Genomic DNA, 14,420 nt, shown 5'->3' with positions numbered 1-14,420 from the left:
TAATTTAGTAAGATTGCAAATAAGAGGACAGATAAAGGTATATGTCAGTAAATGCAAACCTAACCAAACTAAAGAGATGAACAAACAAAAACAGGGGTGAAGATATATTAGACAAGATTGAATTCAAAGCAAAAGCATTAAACAAGACCAAGAAAGGCACTTTATGAAGCTCCAGTGAGATTCATAATGATGGTGTAACAGTTGTGATGTAACACTGAGCTGTCTGTCTGTGCACCAAATGGCATTACTCAAACACATAAAGGAAGAAATACAGGAACAACGAAGAGAAACAGAGATGTATTCCTAAGAAGAGACTTTCATTCATCTCCCACAACTCCTGACAAAGAACACAAAGCAATGCCCCTAAGCCAGAGAGGAGAACTCAGGAAGCTAAAGCAGTGGTAGCTGGTAACTGTGTATCCCCTTAAGCCTTTGTCCTTCTTCCGTGACAGTCCCAGCAGTACATGGCAATGGATCACCCTGATATTTGCACTTCTAAATAGTGATAAACAAAAGTTCTCTGACCACACATTTTACCAGCTGGGTCAATAAACCTGGCTTGGTTATTATTTTTGCTGCCATAAAATTTCCTTTTACTACACAGTAAATGTGTAAAGAATTTCACATTTTCTTTGGCTTTGGAATAGGACATCTTGGGTGGAGCTCGTCAAGAGAGGGGGTGTTCCAGGGTTCCAGTTTTAACTGTCCTTCTCTGAGTGTGACAACAGGGAGGTCCTCTCTTCTCTGAACTGCCGCTGCCTCTGTCCAGTGAGGCGGGAGGCTGTACGATCCATGAAGTCTCTTCCAAATAAGAGTATGTGGCTCTAACTGTGAAATACAACGGACCTCACTTCTATAATGGGTTCACTGTGGCCTTGGAAAGCATTAAATTAAACTGTTCTCTGAGAACATTACATTTTAATTACTTGAGCAATTTCTCTCAGAGGGCAGTTTCCCTCACTGATTCTCCACAGGACCTCTCTAAACAGCAATCCATGTTATGTCCTCAATTGTACTTGAGTTTTTTCTTTTTTTCTTTTAGCTGAGCCATCCTGCCACCTGTTGGCAGCTCAGCGGCAGCTCAGCTTGGGCCGGGACTCGAACGGCTGTTGCTCAGAGCTCGTACTCTTGAGCAAGCTCTTAACCAATTGAGCCACTCAGCCGGTGCTGTCCTCAATTGTAAATGGAGACATTCTTTGGAGATATAGGTATACATGCAAGTGCCATGGCACCAAAGGCATTGGTTTCTTTATGGGGACTTTTTCTTTATGACACAGCCAGAAGGGGAAAATAAATAAATAAAAGCAAGGACAAATGAATGAGGCAACGTGCTGCCCATTCCTAGGTCACTTATGTGTATCCCAAAGCCTTACCTGATTCAGAGCTAACGCCACAGCAAAACAGGATGCTCTCGTGGAGAGAACTTCTCCTTTGATTAGGGCTTCTTCTCTTAATGCAGTACAGATTTTGAAAGATTCAGGACTATTCTGGGGAGAAGATATTTGCCAATGATACATCTCATTAAGGGTTAATATCCAAAATTTATTAAAAAAAACTCATACAACTCAACACCAATAAAACAAACAATCCCATGGGCAGAGGACCTGAATAGACATTTCTCCAAAGAGGACATACAGATGGCCAACAGACATATGAAAAGATGCTCAAAGTCACTAATCATCAGAGAAATGCACATAAAAACCATAATGAGATAACACTTCACACCTGTCAGAATGGCTATCATGAATAAATCAACAAACAACAAGTGTTGGCGAGGATGTGGAGAAAAGGAAACCCTCGTGCACTGTTGGTGGGATTGCAGATTGGTGGAGCCATTATGGAAATCAGTATGGAGGTTTCTCAAAGAATTAAAAAATAGAACTAACTTATGACCCTCCCCTCCAAAGAAATCCAAAATATTAATTCAAAAAAATATATGCACCCTATGTTTACTGCAGTGCTAGTCACAATAGCCAAGATATGAAAACAACAGAAATGCTGATCAATAGACGACTGGATGAAGAAAAGGTGGTACATTTATACAATGGAATATTACGTGGCCATAAAAAAGGAATGAAATCTTACCATTTGCAACAACATGGATGGACCTAAAGGATACAATGCTAAGTGAAATAAGTCAGACTGAGAAAGACAAATACCATATGATCTCACTTCTATGTGGAATCTAAAGAACAGAATCAATGAACAAACAAAACAGAAATAGACTCATAGATACAGAGAACAAACTGATGGTTGCTAGATGGGAGGGGGCTGGGGAGATGGGTAAGAAAGATGAAGGAGGGCCGGCCGAGTGACGTGATGGTTAAGAACTGGCTTGGGATGCCAGAGGGCCCCGGTTCGGATCCCACATATGAGGGCCAGTGACACTGCCCTCTACAGCTAAGATGCTGAACAACAGCTCAACCTGGAGCTGGGCTGCCGTGAGTCGCCGGCGACGGCATAGGCTGCAGCCCCTGTGGCAGTGGGTTGCCATGGGCTACTGTATGTAGCCAGCAGCCAGCGTGAGCGGCCAGCAGCCGCAGTGAGCGGCCATCCAGAAGCCAGCGACTGATCTGCCTCGCCCGGGAAGAGCGCAATGATGGTGCCAACGTGGGCCAGTGAAGCAACGTCCTCCACAACTAGACTGAAGAACAAAACAACAGCAACTTGTCTGTTCCCCTTCCCCCAATTCCCCAACACTGTTCCCATCCCCCCAATACCCCAATAAAAATCTTAAAAAAAAAAAAAAAGAAAAGAAAGATGAAGGAACTAGAAAGTACAAATTGGTGGTCACAAAATAGTCACAGGGATGTGAAATACAGTGTGGGGAATATAGTTAATAATGTTGTAAATACTATGTATGGTGTCAGATGGGTACTAGACTTATCAGGGGTTCACTTTGTAGATTATATAGATGTCTAACCACTGTGCAGTACACCTGAAACTAATATAAAGTAATATTAAATGTCAACTACAATTAATTGATAGATAGATAGATAGATAGATAGTCAAGGAATATAGTCAATGGTATTGTAGTTGCTATGTATGGTGTCAGATGGGTAGTAGTCTTGTTGGGGTTATCACGTTGCAAGATTCATAAATGTCTAATCATTATGTTGTTCTGTACATCTGAAACTAATAATACTTTTTAAAAAAAACTCAGGGCTATTCTGGAAGGAGATAAGATTGCTCGATAAATAAATGCCATGAAACTTCAAGTTAATTAAAATAATTAATGGTTCTCAGTATTTCACATTTCCTTTTGCAAGAATTTCTCAGAGTCTATCTCAAGCCCCTTAAAAGATTAAGAGCCATACAGAGAATATTTGCAAATAGATGAGGCTATCTAAATATTAGCAGCTCAAATATAAATTAAAAATCTTTATTTTTAAAGCTCTTTGTCAGTTTTCAGACTTGGGGCAGTTTCATCAGCAAACATACAGGTCTCTGTGTGCCTGGGCAGGCTGGTGTTCTAGACACAGGTGCCATAATGTAAAAGTATAGTCAGCCTGCGACTATATTAAACAATAAAGCTCAGTAACACAAGGAAACTCTTCCTGAGAGGATTTCCAACCTGAAAATACCCACAAAGTCAAAGATCTGAAAGCATGAATACTAACTTGAACATAAATCATGAAAGAATCCCATGAAAACAGAAAACTTAAAAAAAATTCCAAGAATATGAGTCACACACAAACCAGCAGACAGCAGTGGTAAAACCGAATCCTCTCTTTTGTAAGTGAAGTAGATGGACTAGGTTTAGGAGAGCAGCATCAGCTTTGCATCTACGTATATATGTCATGACCTGATGCACAACTCAAATCCTAAAGTAAAATCTAAATGTGATGAGAGGAGAGTTCTGAGAACTGGCTTGGAACTTGTGATGGCCGACCAGTTCAATTTTTTAACTCCAGATTCCACTTAGTGAAACAAGCTATTCTTAGACACAACATGGGAGAAAAGGCGTCTGGCCCTCTGTAAGAGACATCTCTAAGTAGGTCAGAAAACTGGATATCACAATGCTGAATAACTGATGTTCGAGGGTTGTATATTTTGTTGGTCTTCTATTTCACAGAATCATAGAAAGGTGTGATTAGGAAAGGACCATCCAATAATTCAGGGGTCAGCAAACTATGACCCTCGGGCCAAATCTAGCATATGGCTAAAATGGTTTTTACACTTTTATTAAAGGTTTGTAAAAACACAAATAAAGAATATGTGACAGAGACCATATGTGGCCCCCAAAGCCTAAAATATTTACTATCTGGCCTTTTATAGAAAGTTTGCTGACCTCTGAATCCAACCCCTTCATTTCACAAATAAGGAAAGTGACCAGTTTAAAGCCAGTTAACACTAAAGTTGAGACTAGTCTCCAAGTTTCTCAATTTCCAGGTTGGTTTTCTTTCCACTGTAACCCGACTGCCCCTCTTATTTTGGGAAATTGCTATTGCTACACTTTTTAGGGGAGTTTTTTAATGGCCCATGTTCTTCTACCTTGCTTGGTGTTCGTTTTTAGCATAAAATGGTTTTGTTAAGTTTCCAAAGTTTACATGGCATGAATGACTACAGTTATGCATGGAACCTTGGTCAATGCACTACTTTAGTTATCATTCATTCATTAAATAATGAAGAAATGGTTGTTATGCGTAAGAAACAATCCTGATACAGTAATGACATGGGGACTTAGGAGTCATGCTCTCCTTAGAGTTCATTTTAATGTCACACACATTTATTAAAGACTGATTTTGTACCAGGCAATGAGTTAGGTGCTGGCATACCAACATGCCTCAAGGAGCTTACCCTCTAGCAGGGAGGATGACATGTGCTACTACTTAGTACAACATCGGGCAATGTTACAAGTGCCACATATGTGATACAAATAGAGTACAATCAAGGCATGTTGGAAGAGATTCCAACTTAGGTGACTATAGAAAAATTCACAGGTGAGGACAGAGTAGCCCTTGAGTTTGCCAATGAAGGATGTGAGATTTCCATTGGAGAGGGCCACAGAGCAGACTGGTCTAGTAGAATCCAGCATGAACACGGTAGCACGGCCGCTTGAAAGTAGAGCTTGAACCCAGCGTACTGTTTTCTAGTCTCACTATCTACGCAATTGCTAGAAAAGGGGGAAAGATGATAAAGTTGCTTCTCCCATAATTAAAACCGTCTGACATAGCTAACTTGAGTTTTCTAAAAATGAACACAATTAAAATGGAAATATCTGCACCAGATGGAAAAAGAGACTTCAGAAGAAATGAATTTTATTGTAGAGAAAAAAAATAAATCAATCCTCTCTCAAACACTATCCCCAATGCTCTGAAGGTTAACAGGAGATAATCTTACCAGTTTGTAGCAAATTGCAAAAGCAAGGACATAGGTATCTTTGCTGAACTTCACATCCTGGTTTTTCATCTCGATCAATACTTCCAACGCACCTGCCAAAAGTCAGCAATGTTAAATGCAAGCAAGTTAAGTTCAGAGTTCTCTGCTGTTGATCTCCAGCATTCTAATCGGTTCAGCACCATCTATTGAAACGTGCATTTCCGCACAATAGAAGCTATTAGTCAAAGTCATTTATTAATTAACTAAATTTCAAAATTAATGATCAGGTCATACAGAAAGAACTAAGGCATCGCATGATGCAGTGTTTTCACACTTAAAGAATGAGGTGTCCATAATTCAGGCACTCATCAGGAATGTAAGGATCATTTTTGCATGGTCTATTGTTTTTCTAACTACTCTACCAGTGAAGACAGCCGAATTTTTCAGCAAACATAAATTCCAATACTTACGTTTATATTTGCCTTTGATAAATAACATATCCATCAAAATATTGAATGACGTGGAGTCTGAGAAGAAGCCTCGTAAGTGCTAATGAATAAAAAAATACAGTTTAGTTAAAACTATTACGGAAGTATTTTTCCTTACACTGCATCTCACTTATCCAGGGCTTATCTCTGTGCATACCTTGCTCATGTGGCCTCCTTAATTCTCTGAAAATCTCTGATATGCCAAGGATTTCTTTTTCAAAAATATTAAAATGCTGTCCACTCTCTTGGCTGTCATGCCTTTGGCAATGGGCAGACCGAACAAGAGGCGAGAGGTATAGTAAGAGATATTTAGGTTTCAGAAATATGGTAAAGAACATGTTCAGGAAATGTGGTTCTGCCATGCTTCGGAGAAAAGAAACAAGCCAATGAAGCCTGGTGAGGGTGGTCCTGGAGCCTGGGTGGCAGCATATTAACATGACATGGCAGCTATCAATAGAAGTGTACTTGAGTACTGAGGAAGTGGAGTCTACCACAACTAAGATCCTCTTCTGGCAAACAAGTAATATGGCGATGATTATTCACTTTTTGAAATAACTCACTATAATAGTCATAATTACTATGTAGTAAATAATTCACTAAAACATTTATCAATGTTTGTAACAGTTCTTTCTCAACATTTTGAATCACATGATAATGTGACACATGATATACAAATGTGCCATTAAATGCCTTGCTTAAGTTTGTTCTTTTTTTGAGAGCAGACCCTGTTCTATTGGGTTGTCGGAAAAGTCATGACGCATGTTTGCAACAGATGGCACTAGTTCATTTTTGGAAGTACTAGAGACATTCTTCTCTATGTTATTGCTATGTCACTTGACAGCTGACAGTTCTAGCTTCATTCTAAAAAAAAAAAATTGAGCGATTTGGTTGAATTTTGGAGATTTTACAAGTTGAAGATGGAAGACCAAACTGTGCATTTTTGCCATATTTTACTGTTTTACTTCCATAAAGGGGAGAATGCACGTCAAGCTCGTGAAAAGTTGCATAAAGTTTACGGTGACAATGCTCTACAAGAACGTCAGTGCCAACAATGGTTCATGACATTCCGTGCTGGTGATTTTGATCTCAGTGATGCTCCTCGGTCAGGGAGGCCCACCGAGGTTAATGACGACAATATAAAGGCGTTGATCGAGTCAAACCCACGTTACATGACACAAGAGATTGCAGAAACATTGAACATCCATCATTCAAGCATTCACGGGGCTTATAATCTAGTGGAGCTTCAATTCTGGCTGGGAAGACAATGAACAAGTGGAATAAACAAGCGAAAAAAAGAAAACTATCATCTCACATATCAGTAAGGGTTATGAAAAACAATGAAACAGGATAAAAGGGTAGAGAAGATGATGGAAGGTGGTCAGGGAAGGCTCTCCGGGGAGCGCGCTCAGTGAAGTAAAGGAGAAAGCCTCAGTGGTGCAGGTGGAGTGCATTCCAGCTGAGGTCATGGGCTCCGCACGTCTCAGAGAGAACGAGAAGGTGCAGAGTGGAGTGCGCAGTGGCAGGAGACTGAGATACCGCAAAGGGCCCTCTAGATCATGGTCAGGAGTCTGAGTTCTATTCTAAGTGTGATGAGAAGTCACCAGAGCAGCACTGTCCATAGAAAGATATTGCAAGCCCCAAGTACAAGCCATGTATGTGATTCTAAACTTTCAAGTAGCCTCATTTTAAAAAGTAAAAAGAAATACACAAAATCAGTTTTAATGTTACTTAGCCCTCTAAATCCAAAATACAATTTCAACATGTAATCAATATAAAAAACTATTAAAAGGTACTTTGTATTCTCTTTCTCCCGAATGATGACATGTATTATGTAGTTTACATTTACAGCATATATAAATTTGAAACAGTTACAGTCCAAGGGTTCCAGAGATACATGTGTCTAGTGGCTACTGTACTGGCAGCACTACAGGGTGCTGGTAGGGACTCCACCAGTTAGGGTGGAAGCAGGGTTGGGCTTTATGTCACCTGACTCCAATTCAGTTTATTCTGCTACTCCAGGAAACAAACTCATACACGACTGTTTCAAACACAAATAGGTTTAAAAAACACAAAAACTTTACTTTTGTTTTCTTCCTTTTTTTTTAAATTTTATCATTATACTCATGGCTATGATTTACTACAATGAAACTTTTGTTTTCTTTTAATTACAACATTAACACAGGCTTATTATAAAATAGTAAAACAACATAAAAATGTAGAAAGTAAAAAGTGAAAATTCCCTGTAATTCTACCCCCTAAAAAAATAAGCAGTTTAGTGTGTATCTTCCCAGATTTTTAATACATATATCCTAAAATGTAAATATATATTTATTCTTTTAGGAAAAAATAGGCTCCAACTCATCCATACTGTTGTGGAACCACCTTTTCTCTGCTTACTAATATATTATGGTCCTCTTTCTAATGCCTAGATGTCCTTAAAAGAGGGGCCAGCTGAGAGTTCTACTATGGACAGAACACTATATGAACAACAGTAAGAGGCAAAAGGGCAACTTAGTGAGTTATGGGGGTTCCTAAAAATATTACAATGTCCCTGGTGGCCAGTCCTGGACCCCAAATTTAACAAATGTTTCATACATTTAGAATGTGCCTGAGTCTCAGTTTCCGCATCTGTAAAATGGAGATAATAATAGTGGTATCCAGCTCACCAGGGCTATTGTGGGGAACAAATATATAAAGTGTGTAAGCGTAATGCTGAGGATATAGTCAGGACTCAATAAATAACTTAAAAATAATTATTGCTGTTTCCTGTTTTTTAGGAAAAGAAAATTGGAATATATGAAAGTATTTTGAACATGGAAAAGCACTTTACAATGTAGCCTTCAACAAGAAGTAAAAATACAAAAACAGGAGAAAAGTACAGGTGAAGGTCAGGACAGGCAGTCTTAAAATGGCAGCTGGTCTTAATCTGTCCCCCACTAAAAGCTCCTCAAAAGCGAGGATGTCAGTCCTAGGTGGTCACACATTCAAGATAGGTAGACACCATGTAATCTGTACCTACACCCTTCCACACTGGTTCTATACCTCTGTGTAAAGAGACCCACACCTCTTCATGGAAACTGACTCCAAGGAAACCTTAAAAACGCGGGGAAGAGCTTATTCATTCAGCCCAGCAGCCCTGCTCTAACAATAACGTGTACAGGGCAGATGCGTTTCCTAACATCACTGAAAACACCCACTCCTCAGCACAAGGAAATGACATTGGCAGGGAAAGCAATAGGGAGACAACCTGGTCTTTGATGAGCTCTGCTGCAGACTCCTCATCATCCAACTCGTAGCACAACCTCATGAAAAGTGGTCCAAACTTATACTCCCCCAAAGTGATGTTTCTGTTTTCTGCATGGTACCTGGTAACCAAAATGATTCAATGAGCCATATGGTGGGATGGAGGAAAAAGGACAGACAGACCGTGGCATGCACTTTGCTGGGTGCTGGGGACACAATACAGAAAGAGGGACTCTCACAGTCTGAAGGGGAAAAGCGTGGAACTGAAGATAATCAGAAGAACCCTGGTGGGCAGAAATATACCAGGCAGTTAAATCAGCAAATAAACAAACAGGGTGTGTTGGAGGCCCACATACCCTGTGAAGTAAAACAGAGGAACATGTACATTGTGATTATTTTTTCAGTTGGCCAACAACTCGCTAGGACTGAGTGTGAGCATATGTCAGGAAATAGCAGGGTCCTGCGTCTGTAGGCCCAACAGAACGGCACAGTCTCCACACAAGAGCAAAGGAAAAGGCTGGGTGATGCTCTGTCCCCGTCAAGGCTGGCTTTGTCCACCGCTAGGGTGGCAGACAGCCAACACATGCATCTTACCATTCAGACCAATCTGTTTTTCTCAGCTCGGGGAAAGGCATACGCGAGCTACAATCAACTAGCAAAACAAGTGAAATGCTGGTTTGAAATTTCAGTTTTAGGTAAAGGCAAATTTCAAAGACAAAGATGTCCTACATGCAGTTTGAGATGTCTTCCAGTGGCCAGTCTGCCAGTTAGAACTGCAGAACTGTAAATCGTTGGCACAAATTTACTTTCAGTAACCAACTCTTTGTGCTTTGGATACCAAGGAGACAATCTGGTAACAAAACAAGTACCTCATGATTACATGTACTTCAGGCTTTAGGATGATTCATTCATTAAGTGAATAAATCCCAAATACCATGAGGACAAGCTCTGACTTTAAAAAACAGAATACTTTTTAACCTTCTACTAAAGAAAGTCACAGAAGTCTTATGAATAGTCTATCCTAAACATATATACTGCCAAATGGAATGATGATATGTGCTTAAAGATACATTTGAAATTCCAATTACAAAAGTAATATCAAAACATCAAGTTGTTACATCTTCAATGTATATAAAGATTTGTCAAGCATATCTCAATAAAGCAAGGCAATACAGTGTAGTGAATAAGGATTTTTAGACTCTGATTCCAAACTGACAGTTCAAATCCCAGGTCTTCTATTTATTAACTGGGTAACCATGAGCAAATTAATTAACCACTCCTTGCCTCAGTTTCCTCATCTGTAAAATGGGGATAAGAAGAGAACTCAGAGTTTGTGTGAGGACTAAATGAGCTAACATGCCTGGCATACAGCAAGTCTTCCATATGTTAGCACTTTCATAAAATGTAAGACATGCAAGGGAAACATCTTTAAAATAGTCTCATGAGAAACTTGTACCATATTAAAAACAAAACATAGCAAAAAGAATAGTTTTCCTGATTTAAATGACATTCACATGAATGAAAGTCCTAGAAAGTTGCAGATAATGCATCACCTTCTTGACAAGACATGTTCAAGTTAGAGGATCCAAACTCCCTCTGTGAACCAAACAACAGCATGTGGTCAAGATTAGGACAGGATTAAATGCTCCGCATTTCTGGCTCAATAAAGAGCTTATGTTTCAGCTCATTACTCTTCTCCCCCAGCCGTGGGCCGCCTGTCTCAGGAAGAGAGGGAAAAGGTTGGGTAGGCCATGGACCCTCCCATCTTCCCACTGGGCCAGCTGTCCACAGAGAGAAGGAAAGGACAGCAACTGTGCAGTTATTAGCACCGATAAAGGAATTTTGAGTCATACTTTGAATGTTTATGAGAAAAATAAGAGTAGAAAGAGTGTTCAAAACTTTATCCTATTTTATTACTCTTATAAACATCTGATAACTTTGGGTACTAAAAAAAGAGAGAGAGTAAAACAGGCCAGCGGGTCTTAAATGCTTCAACATCATGAAATTTAAATAACAGAATTAGGTTTGCTGATACAGTGTGACTGTAAATCAGCATAACCCTTCGGGAAAAGAATCTAGTAGTTCATATTGACAAGCTTTAAAAGGTTCATACCATTTGATCTCAAAAAGGATATAAAGGATAAGTTTTATCTATAGGGTGGCTCATCATGGCATTCATATACTGGTGAAAACTTAGAAATAAGTTAGACATTCAACAATAGGGGCACAGTTAATTAAAATACCTAACGTATGAATAGAATGTTGTATAGCCATTAAAATATGATTCCTAAGCATATGATTAACAAGCAAAAACATTTATGCTATTATATAATACTAATTAGAAAATAAGACAATATCATTATATATACAGTAATAATTATATCTATGTAAAATAAACCCTATCAAAACCACAAAATGTTTGCATGAAAATAACTGGTGAGGATGCATTTTGGATCCGCAGTTGGGAATCCACAATGCAGAAAGCAGACTTAAGTTATATGCGGATTTTCAACTGTGCAGGTGGTCAGCACCCCTAACTCTGCATTGTTCAACGGTCAACAGTATATAAAATATTAACCATAGTTTCTTAGATGTGGTAGATAGGCCCCAAAGATGGCCGTCGTCAATTCCTCCCTTTGCTGTACGTGCATGTTGCTCCATCCATCCAGAGGTTGAATCCTTTCCCCTCCCTGTGAATCTGGGCTGTCTAGACTAAGAGAAAGCACCAGCAGTGAGACTGTGCCAATTCTGGGAAGCTCTACAAGGCCTGCAGCTTCTTCTTGTGCTGTGGGCTAGTGCAGCTCAGGCTAGACTCATGAATGGTGCGACACCACAAGGAGAGAGGGGGACACGTGACGGGCACTGAGGCATCGGAAATGCAGGCGAAGCCTTCCTGGACCTTCCAGCTCAGGTGACTATAGATGAGCAAGTGACTTGAGTCAACACCAACAAAGAACCGCCCACCTGAGATGGGACTCAATTCCTGACCCACAGAGTTCTCAAAAATAATAAATAATTGTCATTTTAAGCCATTAAATTCTGGCGTGGTTTGTTATGTAGGAAGAGATAGTTGAAACAGCAGGATTTATGATATATGTCTTCTTTCTCCTTTTTTGGTGTTTTTCAAATTTTCAGTGAATTTTGTGTAATTTTGTTTTTTCTCTTCCTTTTTAAAAATAGCATCTATTTTTTGACATTATAAAATTGATAATGTCCACTATAGACAAGTTGGAGAAATCAGAAAAGTACACATTTAGACAAACAAAAAAATACAGAATGTGTAATTCCCAGAGAACCATGGTTAACTTTTGGTATATATTCTTCTAGTATTCTATATAGTAATACCTTTTATTTCTCTCTAAGTGTAAAATATAAATGCAGGTCCATGTATAGAAATATATATTTAAAGAATGGTGAAAAGAAGCAATGAACTCAATTTCAGAAACGAAGCCTGTTACTTGCTACCAAGTAAGCATAAGCGAAACCCTTGCTGGGTTTCACCTAACAGCTGACTGGTTCCTTCTGACATGGGAATCTCTGGCAACGGATCGGAGGCAATGGAACATAATAGGCATAAGCTTGGAGAAGGGAGACTAGTTAGAGGTCCAAGTGACAGAGATGTTGAGGCCTGAACTAAGACACTGAGAAATGGGGACAGAGGGATACTGGGGAAGTGGAAGCACTCGGATTTCTTACCCTATCAGGGAGGAGAGCAAATGAGAATAGAAGAAAGAGGCTCCCACGTATCTGTCCTGAGTGACTGGTCAGTGTGACAGGAAACACAGCAAGAGAAAGAAATTTGTATAAGTTGAATGTGAAGACCTAGGGGACATGTAAGTGGAGTTAGTGAATAGGCTGGTGATTTCTTCGGGCATGAATTATCTGTTTTTCTATCCTCAGCACCTGGTATGTAGTAGGAACCCAATAAGTGTTTGCTAAATGAATGAATATAAATAAATGTTTGGAGCTCAGGAAATCACCAGCGTATAGGTGATGGCTGAAATCTTGGAAGTAGATGAGGCTGCTCAGGAAAAGGAACAGAGTGAGAAGAGACAAAGGCTGGCAGAAATCGAAGGAAATGCCTCACCTGTAAATGACCTTTTTAATAAGTTCCACATCATCCCGGGACTCACACAAATGAAGCAAGGTTCTCAATTCCCCCTTCAAGATGAGCTTGTTCTGGGTCAACTTCTCTTCCAACTTTCTCAAGTAGGTTTCTGGAAGAAAGCACAGGGTGGTGGCCATCACTAAGGCTGACCGGACTGTCAGGTCTGACCTCAGGGAGAAGCGGAAGCCAGCGCCTGGCACGCTGCAAAGGGGCACTGAGAGGGGCTCATGGCCACACAGCGCCCACCACTGGCTGGGCTCCCTGAGAACAGTGTCAGAGGTGCTGCAGGAAGTAAAGCATGTGTGTCACAGGGGCACAAGCCCAGGCTCCTCTCTGGGGATAGGAGCACAAGAATATGCAGTTTTGACTAGCTGGGGGATCCTTATGCACATTAAATTTAAGAACTAATATCCCAGAGGTTTAGCTCAAAGAACTGTATTTACAGGTGACCCATGAGGGGAAAAAAAAAAAAAGAAAGAAAATGTAACCAAGATATCCAATCTATCAATTTTCAGGGCACCCAGCAGGCAAACTGAAAGAAAAATGGGAACTGAAGATGGGTTTACCCACAGTGATTGACACATGACTCAGGAATACTTCGGGTCTCTTTCATTTGGTTCAACTTTACCTCTCTCATTCCTCTTTGTCTCTCTCTACTCAGTTATTAGAAAGCATGCCACAGGACTATATAATAGGGGGTTAAAAAAAAAAAGTCCCCTTTTAGTAAGAAACATTTTTCACTAAATGTGATCGTAATCCCTCTGTCCCTTGTCTTGTAGCTGATCAACTGGGGTGCGGGTGGGGTGGGGAGGACAGTCCAACACCAAAAGGAAACCATTGCTTTTTGGCATTAGAAGGGACTGTATTCTCGCCAGTATGTGGGGTGAGAAGCAAGGCAGGCATGAAGTCAGCATCTGCTTTCTAGAAGGCAAGGCTGTTCTCAGTATCAGAAGCTGCCAAGAAAAGTTTACAGGATTTGCTCCAAGGCCCAGAGCTTTGAAGGGATGCTGCTTAAAGGAGTGGCACAAAATGCATTAAAAACGTACGATCTGGAAGCTGAAGCAGGGACTGCCCTTGCTTTACAAGAAAAGCCCAGGAGGTTTGAGATCATGTCGTGGATCCTCCAATCTTTATTTGCAGAACCACATAACAGTTAAAGGTTTTAGAGATAGAAGGACATGGGCTGAAATCTTGGCTCTGCCACTTGCATGCTGTGGGCAAACCCTTGTCTATGAGACCTGATTCCCCAGGTGTAAAGT

The 14,420-nt window shown here is 40.2% G+C and overlaps 1 protein-coding gene across 1 annotated transcript in view; it reads right to left on the bottom strand.

Annotated features, from left to right (window-relative positions):
* PTCD2 (pentatricopeptide repeat domain 2) overlaps nucleotides 1–13,226 on the bottom strand; it is a 25,901-nt gene extending 12,675 nt beyond the window's left edge. The window contains exons 1-4 of the mRNA XM_019665083.1: nucleotides 13,141–13,226; nucleotides 5,793–5,871; nucleotides 5,344–5,435; nucleotides 1,374–1,487 (exon numbers count right to left, since the gene is read on the bottom strand). Of these exons, the coding sequence (XP_019520628.1) occupies nucleotides 1,374–1,487; nucleotides 5,344–5,435; nucleotides 5,793–5,826 (240 nt within the window). The 5' untranslated portion in view covers nucleotides 5,827–5,871; nucleotides 13,141–13,226. The remainder of the gene's footprint in view (nucleotides 1–1,373; nucleotides 1,488–5,343; nucleotides 5,436–5,792; nucleotides 5,872–13,140) is intronic.
* Nucleotides 13,227–14,420: the final 1,194 nt, after the last annotated feature.

Source organism: Hipposideros armiger, unplaced genomic scaffold, assembly GCF_001890085.2.
Source record: "Hipposideros armiger isolate ML-2016 unplaced genomic scaffold, ASM189008v1 scaffold_432, whole genome shotgun sequence".
NCBI lineage: Eukaryota > Metazoa > Chordata > Mammalia > Chiroptera > Hipposideridae > Hipposideros > Hipposideros armiger.
The sequence above is the reverse complement of the archived record's forward strand: the minus strand, read 5'-3'. Positions and strand labels throughout refer to the sequence as shown.